At 34.9% G+C, this 15,296-nt stretch overlaps 1 protein-coding gene across 1 annotated transcript; it reads left to right on the top strand.

The window, feature by feature from the left end:
* The first annotated feature begins 1,157 nt into the window (after positions 1-1,157).
* On the top strand, positions 1,158-11,938 carry LOC130648838 (myosin-10-like). The gene is made up of 20 exons (XM_057454940.1): positions 1,158-1,656; positions 2,234-2,390; positions 2,475-2,502; positions 2,594-2,693; positions 3,268-3,360; positions 3,885-4,047; positions 4,482-5,447; positions 5,654-5,754; positions 5,863-6,138; positions 6,237-6,575; positions 6,695-6,978; positions 7,247-7,811; positions 7,895-8,123; positions 8,235-8,488; positions 8,837-9,418; positions 9,500-9,787; positions 9,893-10,375; positions 10,676-11,014; positions 11,091-11,263; positions 11,371-11,938. Exons 1-20 carry the CDS (start codon positions 1,327-1,329, stop codon positions 11,453-11,455), a joined length of 5,835 nt encoding a protein of 1,944 aa, XP_057310923.1. The 5' UTR covers positions 1,158-1,326; the 3' UTR covers positions 11,456-11,938.
* The last annotated feature ends 3,358 nt before the right edge of the window (positions 11,939-15,296 follow it).

Below are 15,296 nucleotides of genomic sequence, written 5' to 3'. Positions count from 1 at the left end.
CTTAGAACTTGAAACTTACAACACAACTTTGTTTCATCAAGTAGAATCCTTCTGCTTGTTTCCCACACGTGATTAATCCGATTTCCCAATTAATAAATTTCTTTTTAGACAAATAAATTCGGGCAAAATTTTAGGCAACTTTTATTACAAACTATGTAAAAACTGTAAGATATGTTAAATAAATTTATTTGGCTTTCGAAAAAAACTTCAAAAGGAATTTTAAAATTCGCTCTAGAACAAAAGTAATTGAATTTTTAGCAGATAATGGTATTTGGAACTTTCAAGCTTTCGGTGATGTCATAGAAAAAATGCTGAAAAGCAAGAAATTATTGCAGCCATTTTGTTTTTTTTGTGTCGTAACACATGTACAAATTGTTTGAAAAACGAAAAACAAGTTTATGTTTTCGAAATTAAGAATAATCAACACGTTAAAAAAAATAATTTTTATGGCAACACGTCATGTCTTTAATAATAAATAGAAGTTTTGTCTTGTCTTGACAACTTTGCAAACGTTATTTAAGCTGGTGTTTATATTTCCGTCGCGAAACAAAGTTCATTGTCAAAATGTCAATACCGATCAAAAATGTAAACAACATCACTATAGACCTTATATGGTAAAATGATGGTAATATTATTATAATAGGCACGGCTATTCCGGTTTGACCGAAAATGTAGTTGCTTTAATTTGAAACATGGACAAACTCACTTAATAACATAAAATGGAATGTTAACAATCTCGATCAAAACTGCAGACAAATTTCAAAACAAATACAAAAGGTAGAAATTATTTAAAGCCTTTGTGTGGACAATTTTAAGCAATTGTCGCAACTCGTAGCTGCTCCGCCCTGTTTGCAATATCAGCAATACCCCGAGACCACATATACTAAGTTAAAATTATTTTGTTTACATTGTGTTATATTTCATTATTATAGCTAGTGAAGGGCCTAAATAATGGGAAAAATTCTGACTTATTTTTTACAAAATGGAATTAATTTTTTTTGTAAGAAGATGCACTTATACGAGAAATAGCGCTGTTGCTAGCACATAATTCACATGGGCAATTTAATGATTTTATCTTGTGTATGACCACGCTCTTGTTTTGTCACGTGATTTAGCCTATTCCACCAATTAAAAGCTGAGAAGGGCTGGGCTATTTTGGAAGGCGTTCGGAGCACAGCTTCATCTATAGCCACTGCGGTCTGTGGAGCTGAGAAGAGTTTATCACTTCACGTTGCTTTTTTGTTATTGTACACTTTTTATCGATTAAGGAAGGGTTGTTATATGCATATATAGCTTACTTAATAGCAAAAAGATATAGTAAAAATCATGGCGGATGATGCAGACCTAAAGTTTCTTATGGTGGATCGAAGACAAGTTTCTGATCCAGTCGCTCATGCATCATGGGCATCTAAAAAGTTGGTATGGGTACCAAGCGAGGAACATGGATTTGTATCAGCTAGTGTTAAAGAAGAAAAGGGGGATAAAATTATTGCCGAAATTGATGGTGGCAAAAAGGTCACATTCCATAAAGATGACATACAAAGAATGAATCCTCCAAAATTTGACAAAGTTGAAGATATGGCAGATTTAACTTGTTTAAACGAAGCCAGTGTTTTACATAACCTAAAAGATCGTTATTTTTCTGATTTGATTTATGTAAGTTTCTATGATTCTTCATGTATTTAGCTGGTTACTTCTTTTAATGTATGCATCTTTTGAGCGTTTAATTAAGATAAAGGCTCATCTACACTATATGAAAAATTCTGAGCAAGTGGGTGCCGATAAGCTGAAAACACTTGCATATATAAGGGCAACTTCAGGCGACTTTTCGAATAAATTTGGCGGTTGTCTTCTCAAACCGCCCGCACATTCCCGACTTTGACCGAACTTGCCTGGAGCATTTCCAAAATGCAATTCCTTGTAACATACCATGTGGACCACCCATGGAAGGAAGGGCTTATTCGGGCATTGTTTGGGTCTGTGCAGGGTTTTTTTCTGGTGAATACTTACCGTAAAATTTTTTTCAAAACCCTAAACTTGCCCGAAAACGCTCACACTTTTTTCCAGCTCATCATGACATGGATTTCATTAGAAATATTTTTGTATTTGCACTCATAATTTGCAAGCAAACTTTTGTGGCTTATCAGCACCCTAGTAATCACCATGAATTTCACTGTATTTAGAAACTATTTAATTTTAAAGAAAATGTGGTGAAATTGTTATATATTTTTAGACATATTCAGGATTGTTTTGTGTTGTTGTAAATCCATACAAGCGCTTACCTATCTACACTGAAAAAGTTGTGGCCTTGTATAAGGGGAAGAAAAGACATGAAGTTCCACCTCATGTTTATTCGATTGCAGATACTGCCTTCCGAAGCATGTTGCAAGGTAAAGAAATATCTTAATTTTGTTTTATCAAGATAAATTATATGATGTATATTTTTTTGCATAAAATCTATTTTATTCTTTTAGACCGTGATAATCAATCTATTCTTTGCACGTAAGCATTAATTCTTAAATTTAATAACTATTTTACTCATTATTTAGTCTGTTTTAAATTAATTTACTTACTATTTTTGTTTTCAACTTAGTGGTGAATCTGGTGCAGGAAAGACAGAAAACACAAAAAAAGTTATTCAGTACTTGACAGCTGTTGCTGGTCGTCATCAAAAGGCAGATGAAAAAACACAGGTATGTGTAATACACTGTTGCTTCTTTAGAAAATGAATGGAAATGTTGAAGGAAGTAATTTTCTATACTATAATTTCCTATGATCACATATTTCCTGTTCGAAATTCAAATTTCCTTCTAATGCACATTTTCTTTAATTACTTACCAGGTCAAATATGCATGTGATACTTAGCTCGGGTTTTTTGGAAGGCCTTTATGTTTATTTTTTAGTTTTCTTTATCTAAAATAGTAAACAGTTTTGAAACTTGGGTTTTTTAATTTGTAGGTACCCAATCTTATACAATAAAATCCACTTTTAAGAAACTTCTGTATATATATATGGTTGTTTTTATGTTTTTTACATTCTCAACCTCTTTTCTATTGTCTTTGCAGTAAATTCAGTTTTAAAATACTGTCCAATTTATATAGTTCCAGTTATAGTAACAGCAATTCAGTTTGTTAATAATAACATTTCTTGTTCTTTCATTAATCAGCTTTTAACAAGATAATTGCTGTCGTTAATAGTTCATCATAACAACCTATTACTTTATTAGTTAGGAAGTTGATCTTTAATAATCACATGCTCATTTCCTAGGGAAAACTTGAAGTTCAATTGCTGCAAGCTAATCCTATATTAGAAGCATTTGGTAATGCAAAAACAGTGAAAAATGACAACTCCTCACGATTTGTAAGTTATACTATTTGCTTACTTAACTGACTTATCAATAAAATATATATAAGAATTCAATTTTACTACATTGATTAAATTCCATCCTTAAATATTCCTAGAATATTTAAACACTTTCAATAAAAAGATATTGTTTTCCATGTGCTACATAAGCATGTTTTTACACAAAGCTGTGCTTAATTCTAAATCATTAAGTGTAAACAATTAAATTACAATTTATGCAGAACTTTGACAATGCTATATATTTTGTTTCTAAACTATTTATTTTTAAAAAACATCCCAGCAGTGTGGAAGTATCCCATCACCATAAAATTTGTAGTTACCACACTTGGTATGAGTGAAATAAAAAAGTAGCCTTATTAAGAAAAAATAGTACCAAGCTGAAATTTGGTCATGTGTTTTAAACTAGTCTGTATAATCACAAGGAAGGGAACACTGCAAATTTAATATTATAATATTCGTAGTGCAAAATGTCATCGATATAACTACAAGGCAATACTTAATTTTTTACAAATCTTTTTAAGGGTAAATTTATTCGCATCAACTTTGACAATTCTGGTTTTATCTGTGGTGCTAACATTGAATCATACCTGTTGGAAAAGGCTCGTATTGTTAGACAAGCCCCTGATGAGCGCATCTTCCATGTTTTCTATCAGTTATTGCTTGGTGCGAGCCCAGAAGTTAAAAGTAAGTAACTCAGTAGTTTAAGCATTAGTCACAGAAAATGAAACACTATTTTTTACATGGTACAGTTCTACCAAATTAGATTTTTTGCAGTTCTACAAAAATTTTACGAATTGGCACACTTTGCAGGAAATAACTTTTGCAAGTTCAGGATTTACCTTACTTTTTGCAAAATGAACTTTCGGATTTTTCTATTTTTTTAAATTCTATTTTCTAGTCTAAATTTATAGCTGTTGCCAAGAACAGTATAGATGTTTGGAATGTGCAGCGTGGTAAACTATGTAGTAATTGCTATAAAGTGGTTTTAAATAATTCTTGCGTTTCCCAAGAATATGCTGCTGACATATGCTATTCGCTATTGCCAACTTTCCAAACTTAAATTTCTAAGCAAGTGACATGTGACAGGGCAAATTACAGATGTATTTTTTGTGTTTTAGAACAATTCTTACTCCTTGACGCCAAGGGCTATAACTTCATTTCAAATGGACATATTACATTGCCAAATATGGATGACCGTGTTGAATTCAAAGCAACTCTTGAAGCTATGCGAGATATGGGTATTTCCCAAGAGGAGTTGGACCCAATTTTTAAGGTCATCTCTGCTGTTTTGCTTTTTGGTAATATGGAGTTCAAGCAGGAACGTAAATCAGATCAAGCTACTCTTCCAGACAATACCATTGCTCAAAAGGTATGTCATTTACTTGGTATGCCTGTCACTGATTTTACCAAGGCATTGTTGAAACCAAGAGTCAAAGTAGGAAGAGAATATACTCAGAAGGCACAGACAAAAGCTCAAGTAGAATTTGCTATTGAAGCACTTGCCAAGACATTATACGAACGCATGTTTAAATGGTTGGTAGGACGCATCAACAAAAGTTTAAACAAAGGTAAACGTGATGGTAATTCTTTCATTGGTATCTTGGACATTGCTGGTTTTGAGATCTTTCAGTTGAATTCCTTTGAGCAACTGTGTATTAATTACACCAATGAAAAGCTGCAACAACTCTTCAACCACACCATGTTTGTGCTTGAGCAAGAAGAATATCAAAAGGAAGGAATTGACTGGAAATTCATTGATTTTGGTCTTGATCTTCAACCCACTATAGATCTTATTGAAAAACCAATGGGTGTCCTTGCTCTTCTTGATGAAGAATGTTGGTTCCCAAAAGCCACGGACAAAAGTTTTGTTGAAAAGTTGCACAAACAACAGACCAAACACCCTAAATATTTAAAACCAGATTTCAGATCCAACTCTGACTTTTGTGTTATCCATTATGCTGGCCGTGTTGATTATTCTGCAGCACAGTGGCTGACAAAGAACATGGATCCATTAAATGATAATATTATTGGTTTGATGTCCAGCTCAAGTGAAGGTTTCATTTCCACTTTGTGGAAGGATGTGGGTAAGCATAGTTTTTTAAAAGTTGGTTTGTTCCTGTGTAATTCTTTTTCTTTATAAAAAGACAAGAGTTGTTTCAATTTATACAAGTTGTGAACTCTCAATTCATCAAAAATAATTTTAGAACTTGAGGGCAAAGAGTCTGTTTGTTTGTTTGTTTTGAAAATAAAAAAACTGCAAGAAAATTTCAATTACACTTTGTTTCTTCAGAAAACATTGTTAGTATGAGTGTTACTGAAGGAATGGACACAACATTTGGTGCCTCAAGGACAAGAAAGGGAATGTTTAGAACTGTGTCACAATTGTACAAGGTAAACTATTTACTTTGCTTTGCTGTTTTAAATTCAAAGTAAAACCATTTTATTATTTTAATTTAGACTGATTAACAATAATTGTAACTAAAGTCTAACTTATTTTAGGAACAACTTTCTGGCCTGATGACAACATTAAATAGCACAAAACCAAACTTTGTTAGATGTATCATTCCTAACTATGAGAAGAAAGCTGGCAAGATAAACAACCATTTAGTTCTTGATCAACTGCGTTGCAATGGTGTACTGGAGGGTATTAGGATTTGTCGTCAAGGTTTCCCCAACAGAATCCTGTTCCAGGAGTTCCGTCAGCGCTATGAAATATTATGCCCTGGTGTTGTGCCAAAAGGTTTCATGGATGGAAGAAAAGCCGCAAAACAAATGGTTGGTGTTTCTGTTCTGTAGTAATAAAACACAAACTTCTAGTATATTAGTTAACTATTTATTGGTAATAGTTTTTATTATTGTTTGAATTTTTTTAGATTGATTGCTTGGAAATGGACCCTAACTTGTATAGAATTGGTCAGTCTAAGATCTTCTTCAGGGCTGGTGTGTTGGCTCACTTGGAAGAAGAGCGGGATGTGAAATTAACAGAAATTATTGTGCAATTTCAAGCATTCTGCAGAGGAAACATTGCCCGCCGCAATTATAAAAGGAGAATCCAACAATTGTCTGCAATTCGGGTCATCCAAAGAAATGGTCGCAGCTGGTTGAAATTGAGAAATTGGCAATGGTGGCGATTGTTTACAAAAGTCAAACCATTGTTGAATGTCACAAGACAGGAGGATGAGCTTCGAAGCAAAGAAGAAGACCATAAGAAGGTATGTTTTTTGATGCAATTGATTTTTGACTCGAATATGTACAGACAAATATTTCGATTTTTCGAATCTGATAATATAACAAGATTGTTTAACCTATGAAAAACACCCTTTCACTTTAGCTAGTTGATAAATTTGACAAGATAGAAGCTGCTCATACAGAACTTGCAAAATCTCATGAAAAACTCACGGAAGAGAAGAACACGTTAGCAGAGCAGTTGCAAGCTGAAATAGAGCTGTGTCAAGAAGCGGAAGAGGCGAGAAACAGACTTCTTACACGTAAACAGGAGCTAGAAGACATTATTCAAGACTTTGAAACGAAGCTGGGAGATGAAGAAGTAAAAAATGCAAAATATGTTGAGGAGAAAAAGAAATTACAACAAGGAATACAGGATCTTGAGGAAAGGTAAGCTTATCACCATTTAAAAAAAAATAAAAACTATTCTTAAAAGCTGCATCTTAATGAATCGACTTTAAAGGAATTAATTTTCAAAATTTAATTTTTTTCTTTTCGCGAAATGTTGGGACTAAGTTTACAAAAATTAGTTTTCGTGTAAACTAATCCTCGCGAAATGACGAACCAAATAGTCACAATTTGAAATTTGGTCAGCTTCGGGGCTGTAATGTATAAAGGCTATAAAATATGCTTGCTTTCAACTAAAAATTGCTTTTAGCCTTGAAGAAGAAGAAGCACAACGACAAAAGTTGCAGTTAGAAAAGGTGCAAGTTGATGCTAAGCTGAAACAACTTGAAGACGAGAAAGCACTAGTTGAAGATTCAGCTTCCAAGTTGACCTTCGAGAAAAAACAATTAGAAGAACGTGTACAAGAGTTTACAACGAAATTAACCCAAGAAGAAGAAAAGGCAAAACAACTTGCCAAAGCTAAGGCCAAACAAGAAGCCTTCATTGCAGAATTAGAAGAAGAAATTTCTAAAGGTGACAAGAGTTCTCATGAACTTCAAAAAGAAAAACGTAAGGTCGATCAAGAGTTAAGTGATCTGAAGAATCAACTGGAGGAAGCAAGACAGCGCATTGCAGAGTTGGAAGATGATTTGGCTCGACGTGAGAAGGAACTTGTTGCAGCAACTCAGCGGGGCGACGAAGAAGCAGCCAAACTTGCCCAGTCTGAAAAACAAAGACGCGAGTTACAACAGCAGCTAGATGAACTTAAAGAAGATTTAGAATCTGAGAAAGCTACTAAAGATAAAACCGAAAAAGCTAAACGTGAACTTGAGCGTGTATGCACTTAAATCATGTTAACTTCAGTGAATTGTGACCCCATAGCCTATCCTTGTATTATTCCACATGTTTGTTTCTGTAGGATTTGGAAGAGTTAAGATCTGAGCTTGAAGTGACAACTGATGCAACAGTTGTGCAGAAGGAGCTCCAGCGAAAGCGTGACGAAGACTTGTCAGAATTGAAGAAACAGGTCGAAGATGAGGCACGCGAGCATGAAGCACAGATGGGAAGCCTGCGAGCTAAACACAATCAACTTGCTGAAGAACTGAACAATCAATTAGATCAATTTAAACGCAACAAGTCTTCACTTGGTAGGTCAACCTTGAAATACGTGTTGTTTAGCAGCATTTGGTAGTTTTATTTGCTGTTGATTTGCATTTTGTATAATTGCAACTGAAACTATTTCAACTTATCCTATCCAGAGAAAAATAAAGCTGCATTGGAGAATGAAAATGCTGAGATAGCTGCTGACTTGCAACGTGTCAGCCAATTGAAAGCCGAAGTTGAACGCAAAGCCAAGAACTTCGAAACCCAATTGAGCGAAGCAAACGCTGTCCGTCATAGTCAAGAAGAAAGTATTGCCAAGATGGAAGGAACGTGCACTAAGTTGCAACGTGAATGCGATACATTAAACTCCCAATTAGAAGATATCGAAACTAAAGCTGCAAATCTTGAGGTTTGTTTTTTCTTCTTTTTTAAAAAAAATTTCCTTTTTTGATGGGTTATCAGGAAAAAAATAAATCTGATACAGATGAGGTCCTATAAAATCACCTGTCTTCGTTCGTCTGTCTACTATTTTTTCTAAGAATTGGGTCTTTAGTTTTTGATATTGATGAAGTCAGTTTTGTGCGAATATTTTTTTACTGGCCTAATAATGGCGAATTATTGGGCAAAATAATTCACGGCGGTTCAAAAATATGGCTTTTTTATGATTTTCAAATTCAGGTAGGTCCATAAGTATCGCTGTTTCATTGTTATTGTTGGTTTTTATCTACAGTAACGAAAATACACTACTTTTCCGTAGCGTGCCAAACAACAAGCCGATGCACAAATTGATGACGTCCAAGATCAATTACAAGAAGAAACTCGTCAAAAGCTCTCCTTTCAAACGAAATTACGAGAAGCCAACGAAGAGGCTAATCGATTGCAAGAACAACTTGAAGAAGAAGAGGACGAGAAAAAAGCTGTCCAGAAAGTACTGTCGCAGTGCCAGATACAGGTAGACGCTGCGAAGAAAGAAATTGAAATTACTAAAGGACAACTTGAAGAAGCTGAATCAGCAAAGCAAAAACAGAAACGTGAAAACGAAGAACTTCGTGCCGAGGTCGAGAAACTTCAAGCCGATGTATCACGATTGGACAAAAATAAGAAGAAGTTGCAGGGTGAGCTTGATGACGTCACCGTTTCAATGGAACGGGAACGAAACAACGCTGTCTCGATGGGTCAAAAACAGAAAAAATTCGATCAACAGTTGGCTGAAGAGAAGGCAAACCTTCAAGCCATGTCCAACGAGCGAGACAACGCCGAAAGACTTGCTCGACAAAACGAAACCAAAGCATTGTCGTTGCAAAATGCCAACGAAGAACTGGAAGACAGATTAGCAGAAGTAAGTTTGACATTGGTCTTGCTTTTAACTTAATGTTTCCTTTTAACTTAATAAACCTGTGTATTGTTATTTTACTTATAGTCTGAGAGACAAAGAAAATCGTTACAAGCAGAATTACAAGACTTGGTCGAAAGCAAAGACGATGTTGGCAAAAACGTACACGACCTTGAAAAAGGTAAACGAATGCTGGAACAACAACTCACCGAACTAAAAACATCTCTTGAAGAGTTGGAAGATGAGTTGCAAGCAACTGAGGACGCCAAGTTAAGATTGGAAGTAAACATGCAAGCGCAAAAATCACAGTTCGAAAGAGATATTGCTGCTAAGGATGACGCCATCGAAGAAGGCCGACGTGGTATAGTCAAACAAGTAAGTTACAAGCGAAATATTCTGCTACATTAGCCCCTTTTGTATTGTTTAATTCGGATTCGGATTGTTTGTTTTTTTATTGTTGTAGTGTTTATTTATTTTTAGTTGCGTGAACTAGAGCAAGAGCTCGAAGAAGAGCGTAAAGCACGACAAGCAGCCGCAGCTGCGAAAAGAAAGCTTGAAGGTGAGCTTAAAGAAATGGAGAACCAATTGGAACAAGCCAATCGCATCAAGGAGGATGGCTTGAAACAGTTGAAGAAGTACCAGAACCAACTGAAAGACGTCCAACGTGACTTGGATGATGCTAGACAGTCACGCGATGATCTTGCTGCTCAAGTCAAGGAGAATGAAAAGAAACTTAAGGCCTTGGAAGCTGACTTCTTGCAAATGCAAGAAGATCTCGGTGCAGCAGAACGAGCGCGACGTGCTATTGAGACTGAAAGAGATGAGTTGTTAGAAGAATTGAATAACAACACTGCTGCAAAGAACGCTGTAGCAGAAGAACGGAAGAGATACGAGGCACAATTGGCTGCACTTGAAGAAGAATTAGAAGAAGAAAAAACACAGACAGAACTTATGCAAGACAAGGTAATTACAGCTTATTATACTCCTGGAAATGAAAAGTACACAAAGAAAAACCAGAAAAATGGAAAGAAAGTTAAAAAATTTGAAAAACTTATGGAAATCTTTGTTTTTTGTTTAGGTCTAATTTTTAGTGGTTAGCTTAAGGAAACAATTTTTTTCTCATTGAAATTTATTTTTGTCAAACCGAACTTGCAATACTACTAATGCAATCGATCAAACCAATTACTGAGGTACGAGGAGAAAGAATGATTTTAAAAAGCGTCCAAATTAAAACCAGTATTTAAGACGTTTTTTCTGTATTAGGTAAAACGAAGCAATCTTCAACTGGAGCAACTTCAAGCTGAATTAAACTCTGAAAGGGCTGCTGCTCAACAGCTCGATAACTCTCGTTTGACACTTGAACGACAAAATAAAGATTTACAAGGAAAACTCGCCGACTTGGAATCAAGCTTGAGATCACGCAACAAAACCACTGTGGCGACACTCGAAAGCAAAATCAACAACCTCGAAATTCAACTTGACCAGGAAGCCAAAGAGCGTCAACAACTCAACAAAGCACTCCGAAAGAGCGAGAAACGAAACAAAGACTTTCAAATGCAGATCGAAGAAGAACGAGCTCATACTGAGTCGTACAAACAACAGGTAGGGTCTACCTGACGTCATCTGTATGTGCAGCATCTCAAAGCTTGTTATGATACTGAATCTATTTCTTTTTCAGGTCGATAAAATGAATGCCCGTGTAAAGAATATGAAACGACAGTTGGATGAATCGGAAGAAGAAGTCACTCGTTTGAACAGCGCCAAAAGAAAACTACAAAGAGATTTGGACGAAAATATTGAAACTCTGGAATCAAGTCAACGTGAAGTTAATCAACTTCGTCAAAGAATGAAGTAAGATTTGTTAAAAAAAATAAAATTGGATAATCTTTTGTCACGAAAATTTCTTCACGTCAAGTCTGACAAATTCGCTTTAATATTCCATATTTCTTTCTTTTCAGAGGTGGAGTCGGAGCACGAACCACAACAAGTCGACGTCGTGCTAAGGATGATGACGATGATGACGATGATGCCGCCGCCGAGTAAAATTTGATTTCACTAAATCATTCTCATAACATAGAAAACGTATATTTTTCAAAATTTTTTCATGCGATTCTGTAATCTTTTGTTTCGTTTTAAATTATTGAAGTTTGCGTAAACATTTTACAGACCAGAAACTTTAATTACCTTTGCAATTTTTGTCCTGTCATTTTTTATTTGTTCTTAATTTGTGTGATTTTTGTTTGTATGTTGTTGTTTAGTTTTGTTTTCATTGTTAATTTGTTCAGTTCTCGAAATTTTTGAAGTAATTTTTAAGAAGTTTTTAACGAGTTGGTTTGTTAATGAACGCCTCCACGACATTTTTGATTGGATAAAAAACGCCATATAAAGTGGTGGGAAGTAACCGAAGTCCAACTATCTACTCAAAAAAAAATAATGTCGAGAGGGCGTTTATACCAAAAATATTATGATTTGTCAGAAATAGAAAAATTTGTACTTTTTTCGTAAGATTATATATAAACAATTTAAGTTTTTTTTTTAACATTTTGCTCATAAGAAAAACTATGCATGGGATGATGTGGAAGCTAGACACCCAGCTTGGTGTCTGTAAGATCAGGGAAAGGGGAAAAATTGGTGGTATCTATATTATAATACCCGTATACGTCTGTCTGTCTGTCTCACAAAATGGTAGCTTAGCTACGTAAGTAGCGAGACGCACGCAATGCGGTATAAAAAGGTCGGGCGAACCTGTGGATTTTTCCACGGGCTAACGACTAGTAACAACAAATACGCCCAATGCCAACTGTGTCGAAGCACCGAAGTGGAACTGTGCCTTTACAACACGTCGAACTCTTTACCAGCATAAAGTCCCTCCCGTATTTTTGATGTATACCAAGTCTTTCATAAGTTCTTCGCGTAGAAGTCCACAGCTGAGCGCCTAAAAACGTGCTTTAAATTGTGGAGTACTTGAACAACAAGAATATGATTTTCCTTTCAAAATTTAAAGAATGTGGGTGCCCTCTAGTTTTTTTTTCTTTAAATATGTTCTCGGGTTGGGTCAACCTCGATCTCGTTTGCAACAGCTCAGGGGACCCTGGGGACAATGTCGGGGCTAGCCGTCCCTTCTTTGAAGGATTCGTATATAGAGAAAGAATGTTGGGTGAATGGAAATAATGAAAGAAACAAGGGCTTCATCAGACGTACAGATCTTGCATATTATATAGTTTTCTGCTCGGGTAGTCGAGTAAGAAGGTAAAAATCTTGTCTAAAAAAAAATATAGGTAGCATTCCAATCGACCTTGTTTTTATCATCTTTTCGATTCGCCAACCCAATGAAAATAAGGGATAAAAAGCCAACCTCGTCTCCAGGGCTCTTTTTTGGTATTGGGATGGCGTTCAAGAATATCAAGAAAGTGAAATAAGACCTCTAGGACGAGGTTGACAGAAAACCATATAAACGAGGTTGATTCACAATGTTTATTAAATTTAGCGGGCTCTTGATATAATGATATTTCTCGTTAATTTATTTATGTGGAGGATCAATATCTTAATATTTCACGCGGATTCCCAGACAGCCCTTACTTTAAATATTTTCGCGTGGAAATAATTTCGCGAATATTTCAATTACCGCGAAAACTGCGAAATTTAACCCAGGCAGAACATAATCCAATTAAAGTATTGTTTCTTTTCACATGTATTGGAATGGTGCAGATATCAATGATGGGTGGGATGGTCTCTCTCAAAACTGCAGGGACTTGGGGTCTTAAAATAAAAAAGCTTTTGACGCCGATAGTGAGAATTACAAGATTAATATTGTAGAACTCCACACAATGCTGTATCAAAAAAAAACATGGTTATTTCCCCCATAGTTGGAAAGTATGTTGATGTTAGCAGAAAATTGTCGTTCTGTTAGAATTCTAGAAGTTAGCGTAATACATCACACAAAAACGATATTTTGAAATATTATGCATCTCTTTCTAATAAAGCTTTAAAACTGTGAGTCCTACGTAAGGATACGTTAGTGTCACCAGTCTCCAGCTGATAGTTTATATGTTGAATGCACGTGTTTTTCCACGTCAAGATTTAGTCTTCATCCTTAACTGTTCTTATGTGTGTTTTCTCTTGAAGATTAGATGTTTTGGCAAAAAATCGATGGTGACCAGTATTTTGAAATTTGAAATTATATTTCAAAAAAACAAATGTATTTTGCGAAAGAAATTTGTAGGTCATTACTAATTTCAAATATCATGACTCAATTGTAACAAATTGTACTTCTAATCTGCAACAAATAATTCACAAACACAGACAATTGTGTCAGTATTTTCTCTTCTTAATTACAAAAATGCAATTCGCAAGAACGCCATCACCGTTATACTTTCAACCATCAGTACAAGATCTCACATAGAGTGTTGGAGGAAATTTGCAGTAGATTTTTTACTCTTTAGCCAACCTTGTATGAAAAAACTAATTTATTATTTGTATCCTGCAATTTGCTGAGCTTTACATTGGACTTAAAGTGAAAGAAAAGCGTTTCGACTTGAGTCTCGCTCATCGAACCATCTATATTCGAAAGGACAACTGGTTGAGAAGATAACACGTATTTCAAAACTTCTGGCAAGTCAAAGGCCCCGTTCGTTTGAGTTAACGAACGTTTTGCCATCTGATTGACCGTCCGCCAAATCTTCTCGTCTCATAATTCCCTTTGTTTTGTTCAGAGCATCAAATGTTGAAATATTATTCTTATAGCACATGTTTTATATTTTATAAAGAACGAAGCAAGCCGTCATAGTAAATGTTTCTTAAATTCTGAGGTCATATTGCAAGATTTATAATTTTGATGAGCTTCCATAAGATGCATATTCAATCAAAAATATGATTTGAAAATATGATATATGACAAAAATACTTTTATCAACAACAAAGGGACATTCATCAACTTATATACACGAAAAGATAAATAATGCAAAACTGTTGTGATGAGAGATGGATTATACATAAGAACATTAAAGTATTAAATAGACTTATTGCTTTCAATAAACTCATTGCTTAAAATGTTATTGAGGAACGTTTCAAACAACTTACAAAATATTATAAATAAAAAAACTGTATATTGTCTATTAATAAATGACTAGCCGTTCCCAGATAATAGAATCCATTCGAATTCGACAGTCGCAACAACGTTGTTAAAAACATGTCGTATTTGCTATGTCCTGTGTCCATGGCACGACTTTTTATCACGAAGAGACAAAATAACATTACTCATAATAGAGATGTATTAATTGAAGTTAACATGCGATGATGCGATCTCATTAAATATTACACCCAAAAAACTGTGCAATGGAGGCCCATGTTCGTCTCACAGTCCCGGTTATAGTAAAGAAACAACAAGTGCTGGGAACGAGATTGCGGGACTGTATTTTTTTGCACAAGCAACTTATAGTTGAATTAATGTTCAGTGTTACAGTGTAAATAGTATGTTATAGACTTAGAAGTTTTAATCCATTCTTGATATAACAAATAACTTTTGGCGGTTGTAATGGATTATTTTTTTCTCTAAATTAGCTTCATGTGAAAGTTTCAGTTCGTATCAGCAAAACCACATTTTACTTTCAACTTTCAAGATATATTTTGTATTCTTAACAAAAATCAAAGTGAAATAAAATGGTCTTTGTTTCGCTTTTAGCTGATTCGTTTCGATTTGGCTGTGTCGTCCTTATCCTTTGACTTGGACGTACCATCAATTCTAAAAGATTTACCGAAACAATCTCTAGCTGCTTTTTTTTTACTTAGCACTAATTTTGGTAAAAGAAATCTAAAAAGTTGAAAAAAAATTTAGATTTCAATTTGTTTTGGCAATCTAGAAGTTCTTATTTTTTAATATCTTCCCT

Source organism: Hydractinia symbiolongicarpus, chromosome 7, assembly GCF_029227915.1.
Source record: "Hydractinia symbiolongicarpus strain clone_291-10 chromosome 7, HSymV2.1, whole genome shotgun sequence".
In the NCBI taxonomy this organism is placed as follows: domain Eukaryota; kingdom Metazoa; phylum Cnidaria; class Hydrozoa; order Anthoathecata; family Hydractiniidae; genus Hydractinia; species Hydractinia symbiolongicarpus.
Note: the sequence above shows the minus strand (reverse complement) of the source record. Positions and strands in the feature narration are given on the sequence as shown.